This window comes from Pseudopodoces humilis, chromosome 12 (genome assembly GCF_049639895.1).
Source record: "Pseudopodoces humilis isolate 2021_Gansu_Grassland_sample_001 chromosome 12, ASM4963989v1, whole genome shotgun sequence".
NCBI classification, from domain to species: domain Eukaryota; kingdom Metazoa; phylum Chordata; class Aves; order Passeriformes; family Paridae; genus Pseudopodoces; species Pseudopodoces humilis.
This window is the reverse complement of record NC_142211.1, coordinates 8,733,742-8,739,500: the sequence shown is the minus strand read 5'-3', so window position 1 is coordinate 8,739,500 and position 5,759 is coordinate 8,733,742. Positions and strand designations below refer to the sequence as shown.

The following is a 5,759-nucleotide window of genomic DNA, read 5'->3' as shown; positions in this document are numbered from 1 at the left end:
CGAACCGGTTGGGGGGTGGGAAAAAAAGGGCCACGTGGGTTTGCTTCCCGGGGGGAGCCCCACTGGAGGTTTTCTCCCAAATTTTGCCCTAAACCAGGACAAATACATTCATTGGTGCACAGCGCATGGCACGAGAGAGTGGAAAAACCCTGTACTGATTGTATTGAAGTGGCAATTACTTTGTATTGGGATAAGATAAAGCAGTCCCTAGCCATCCAGCCATGCTGCTTGAATTAATAATGTCTTTTGGGGTGCAGGCCTTCATGTGTTTCTGGTCGCTAGGCTTTTTTGAGGTTTTAATACCTTTATGGTCCCTTGGTTTATTTTCTTATCCACAACTAGCCCCGGTGTTGTCCCTAACACATAGCTTTTACAGTAGAGGGGCACGGATTAGAATAGCTATTGGGCTGGGCCTAGTGATTATGATTTCCAAGAAGTTTATTCAGGTGCTGCAGTCTGTTCCAAATATAAAGGATTCATGGGTATGGTTATGCACCCAGTTTGTTAGAGGAGGAGCAGCGGATGAGGCTTTTCAACCTTTCCTTTCCTTCTTCTCCTCTGAATCAGTTACATCACTATTGGAGAGTGTTCAGTTTCCCCTGAATGTCAAAGAGACCATCTTTCTGGCATTTAATCTGGTAAGTTTCCTCTATACAGTCTTCAGCCTCTCTAGAATGAGGGCTGAGATTTCTAGAGGGACTGATGAGACCCCTGAACCAAGCATGGAAAGTCCTGAGTGGGGTGGAGAATGGGAAGATATGGGCCAAATCCTGAAGGAATTTTCTGACCCTGTAGTTTGGGACTTTCCACATGAACAAATTCTGAATCCAGCTGAGGTGGGTAAATATCTGAAAGAGAAGTGTCAGGATAATTCCAAAGAAAAAAAGATCATTGCAGTAAGCTGGGCCCTGGCATATGCGTACCGTACATTACTAGATACTGTAGGGCAGCAAACAGGAGGAAGGGGACAGGGAGATAAATCAACAGCTACCCCAATTACTCAGGCTGCAGCCAACCTCCCAGTTACAAAGCTGGTAGCTAAACCGGACAGCAAGCCTCAACCAATGGCTGTTGCTACTAGCACAAGAAGTGGAAAGTGCACAGATAAAACCGATCGACCAGTGGATGATGATGATGATGATGCAGGAGAAGGACCCTCAACGCCTCCTGACACAAAACCGAGAGTCAAAGCAACTGGCACAAGATCAGAGGCTAATATTGAGTCTTTTTCTCTGAAAGATCTTTGTGGCCTGAGGAAGGACTACACTCGACGACCTGATGAATCTATAATTAGTTGGTTAGTCCGTCTGTGGGACGCCACAGGTGAAGCTACAGTTCTAGATGGCACTGAAGCGAGGCATCTGGGATCCCTGTCACATGATCCGGTTATCGACCAGGGGATGATGAGGGGGGCTAACCCTCAGAGTCTCTGGGCACGGGTCCTGGAAAGTGTAGCTCAAAGATATCTGTGTGTAGATGAGCTCTACATGCAGCAAACACAGTGGAAAACCATCGAACAAGGGATCCAACGCCTGAGAGAAATGGCAGTGGCAGAGAGTGTTTTTTCAGATGACATACCAACTAAGAATCCAGACTTGGTGCCATGTACATCCGTGATGTGGCGAAAATTGGTACGACTTGGGCCACAAGAATATGCATCTGCTTTAGCAATGATGAAACGGGATGAAAGGGAGGAGACTGTGCTGGATATGGCGAAGAAGCTTCGAGCATATGCAGATGCCGTGCATGGCCCCACACATGCAAGAATTGCAGCTGTGGAAACACGTCTGCAGAAATTAGAGGATAAGATAGAGGAGAATCACAAGAAACTTAGAGAGGAGATTAAAGAGGACCTTCTCCAAATCTCAGCAGTACAGATCAGAGGTCCTGGCACTCAACGCAGACGTTCCCCCGATCGGGAGAGAAGGTATACCCCACAAGCTGAGCTGTGGTTCTTCCTGCGTGATTGCGGAGAGAACATGAGGAGATGGGATGGGAAATCTACTGCAGCTCTGGCACAACGGGTACGTGAATTGAAGGAGGAGAAGAGTCACAAAGGAAGTTCCACCAAAAGGGAAGCAGCTCCAGTTGCCCATAGCCAAACTGCCAGGTATGATGATGATGACATGTCCGATCCCCTTGAAGGAACATCCAAGACATATACCAAAGGAAAGAAGGATAACCAGGCTTAGAGGGGCCCTGCCTCTAGCCAGGTAGAGGCTAGGGAAAATCGTGTTTTTTGGACTGTGTGGATTCGTTGGCCTGGCACATCAGAACCACAAAGATATGAGGCCTTGGTTGACACCGGTGCACAGTGCACGCTAATCCCATCAAGACATGTAGGGGCAGAATCTGTTTCTATTGCTGGCGTGACAGGGGGATCGCAGGATTTTACCTTGGTGGAAGCAGACGTGAGCCTGACGGGAAATGAGTGGAAGAAACACCCCATTGTGACAGGCCCAGAGGCCCCATGCATTTTGGGCATAGATTACCTCCGAAGTGGGTATTTCAAAGACCCAAAAGGATTCAGGTGGGCATTTGGGATAGCAGCTGTGGAGACAGAGGGTGTCCATCAACTGAACACCTTGCCTGGACTGTCCGAGAATCCATCTACAGTAGGACTTCTGAAGGTGAAAGAACAGCAAGTACCAATTGCCACCTCGACGGTGCACCGCCGACAATATAGAACAACTCGAGATGCTGTGATCCCCATCCACAAGATGATCCGAGAGCTGGAGAGCCAAGGGGTGGTCAGCAAAACCCACTCACCCTTCAACGGCCCCATCTGGCCTGTGCATAAATCTGAAGGAGAATGGAGATTGACTGTGGACTATCGTGCATTGAATGAAGTGACTCCACCGCTGGGCGCTGCCGTGCCGGACATGCTGGAGCTCCAGTACGAGCTGGAGTCCAAAGCAGCAAAGTGGTATGCCACTATTGACATTGCCAATGCATTTTTCTCCATTCCCCTGGCAGCAGAATGCAGGCCTCAGTTTGCCTTCACCTGGAGGGGAGTGCAGTACACCTGGAACCGACTGCCCCAGGGGTGGAAGCACAGCCCCACCATTTGCCATGGACTGATCCAGGCTGCCCTGGAAAAGGGTGAGGCTCCAGAACATCTGCAGTACATAGATGACAGCATTGTGTGGGGGAACACAGCCGCAGAAGTGTTTGAGGAAGGAAAGGAAATCATCCAGATCCTCCTGGAAGCTTGTTTTGCCATCAAGAAGAGCAAAGTTAAGGGACCAGCTCGTGAGATCCAGTTCCTGGGGGTAAAGTGGCAAGAAGGACGGCGTCAGATTCCCACTGAGGTCATCAACAAAATCTCAGCAATGTCTCCACCAACTAATAAGAAGGAAACGCAAGCTTTCTTAGGTGCCATAGGGTTTTGGAGAATGCATATTCCTGAATACAGTCAGATTGTGAGCCCTCTTTACCTGGTTACTCGGAAGAAGAATAATTTTCATTGGGGCCCTGAGCAGCAGCAAGCCTTTGCTCAGATCAAACAGGAGATCGCCCATGCAGTAGCCCTTGGCCCAGTCAGAACAGGACCAGATGTGAAGAACGTGCTCTACTCTGCAGCCGGGAACAATGGCTTGTCCTGGAGCCTCTGGCAGAAAGTGCCTGGGGAGACTCGAGGCCGACCATTAGGATTTTGGAGTAGAAGCTACAGAGGGTCCGAAGCCCACTACACCCCAACAGAAAAAGAAATTTTAGCAGCCTATGAAGGAGTCCAAGCTGCCTCTGAAGTGATTGGCACTGAAGCACAACTCCTCCTAGCACCCCGACTGCCAGTGCTAGGATGGATGTTCAAGGGAAAGGTTCCTTCCACCCATCATGCAACCAGTGCCACATGGAGCAAGTGGATTGCCCTCATCACGCAGCGCACCCGTATTGGTAAACTGAATCGCCCTGGGATTTTGGAGATAATTACAAACTGGCCTGAAGGTGAAAATTTTGGTCTCACAGATGAAGAACAAGAGGAAGTGACAAGGGCTGAAGAAGCTCCACCATATAACCAGCTGCCCGCAGAAGAAACACGCTACGCTCTGTTCACTGATGGTTCCTGTCGCATCGTAGGGATGAACCAGAAGTGGAAAGCAGCCGTATGGAGCCCCACACGACAGGTCGCAGAGGCCACTGAAGGAGAAGGTGGATCAAGCCAACTTGCTGAACTCAAAGCTGTTCAGCTGGCCCTGGACATTGCTGAAAGAAAGAGGTGGCCAAAGCTCTATCTCTACACGGATTCATGTATGGTGGCCAATGCTCTGTGGGGATGGTTGGAGAGGTGGAAAGAGGCTAATTGGCAGCGTAGAGGAAAACCAATTTGGGCTGCTAAAGAGTGGAAAGATATTGCTACCAGAGTAGGGAGACTACCAGTGAAAGTCCGCCACGTAGATGCCCATGTCCCCAAGAGTAGAGCTAATGAGGAACACCAAAATAATAAGCAGGTAGATCAGGCTGCAAAGATACAAGTGTCAAAAATAGATTTGGATTGGGAACATAAGGGAGAGTTGTTCCTAGCCCGATGGGCTCATGATGCCTCAGGTCATCAGGGTAGAGATGCCACCTATAAGTGGGCACGAGACCGAGGGGTGGATTTAACCATGGACAGCATTTCTCAGGTTATCCATGACTGTGAGACATGTGCTGTGATCAAACAGGCCAAGCGGTGGAAGCCCCTCTGGTACGGTGGGCGGTGGTCCAGATACAAGTATGGGGAGGCCTGGCAGATTGACTATATCACACTGCCCCAAACGCGCCAAGGCAAGCGCTATGTGCTCACAATGGTAGAAGCCACCACAGGATGGTTGGAAACCTACCCTGTGCCTCATGCCACTGCCCGTAACACCATCCTGGGACTTGAAAAGCAGGTCCTTTGGAGGCATGGCACCCCTGAGAGGATTGAGTCAGACAATGGGACTCATTTCAAGAACAGTCTTATAAACAGCTGGGCTAGGGAACATGGCATTGAGTGGGTGTACCATATCCCTTACCATGCACCAGCAGCCGGGAAAGTGGAGAGGTACAATGGACTGTTAAAAACTACCTTAAAGGCACTGGGTGGAGGATCTTTTAAAAACTGGGAGCAGCATCTAGCAAAGGCCACCTGGTTAGTCAACACCAGAGGTTCGACCAACCAAGCAGGTCCTGCCCAGTCTGAGTCTTTACATGTAGTAGACGGAGACAAAGTCCCAGTGGTACATGTCAGAGGTCTGCTAGGGAAGACAGTTTGGGTCAATTCTACCTCGAACACAGACAAACCCATTCCTGGGGTTGTCTTTGCTCAAGGACCAGATTGTACATGGTGGATAATGCAGAGAGATGGAACAACACAATGTGTACCTCAGGGAGACCTGATCATTGGGTAAAAGGTTACTGCCATTGTCTGTACATTAAACCACGCAGACATGAAATAGAAGAAAATGTGTAAGTGTTGAAGGTATGAGCAAGTGAAAGAGGGTGTTTTGAGTGAGTAAAATGAGAGAGTGGGGAATCCTGCAGCTCTCCAGCGTGGGGGTCTGGATTCAGTAGCTTAGTGTGGGGCGTGACAGGGGCATGATGGATATATTGCTTGTATTTTTTGAGTGGAACGGAGGGGAAGTTTCTATGTATGTAAATGTGTGCAGAGTTGGAATGTTAGTTTTGGCAGTAAGTCGACGATATGGGGATAAGGGGTGGAATGTCCTGGGTTGATTATGATGTTAAATTGTATCCCCATTCGTCCACCTAACCCAGACACAAGTTTTGTATTCTTA

General features: G+C 49.1%; 1 protein-coding gene across 1 annotated transcript; it reads left to right on the top strand.

Moving 5' to 3' along the window:
- The first annotated feature begins 221 nt into the window (after window positions 1–221).
- Window positions 222–4,339, top strand: LOC148183339 (uncharacterized). The gene is given in 4 exon segments (XM_088061446.1): window positions 222–2,024; window positions 3,501–4,004; window positions 4,105–4,245; window positions 4,247–4,339. Coding segments are annotated over 4 exon segments (2,541 nt in total).
- Window positions 4,340–5,759: the final 1,420 nt, after the last annotated feature.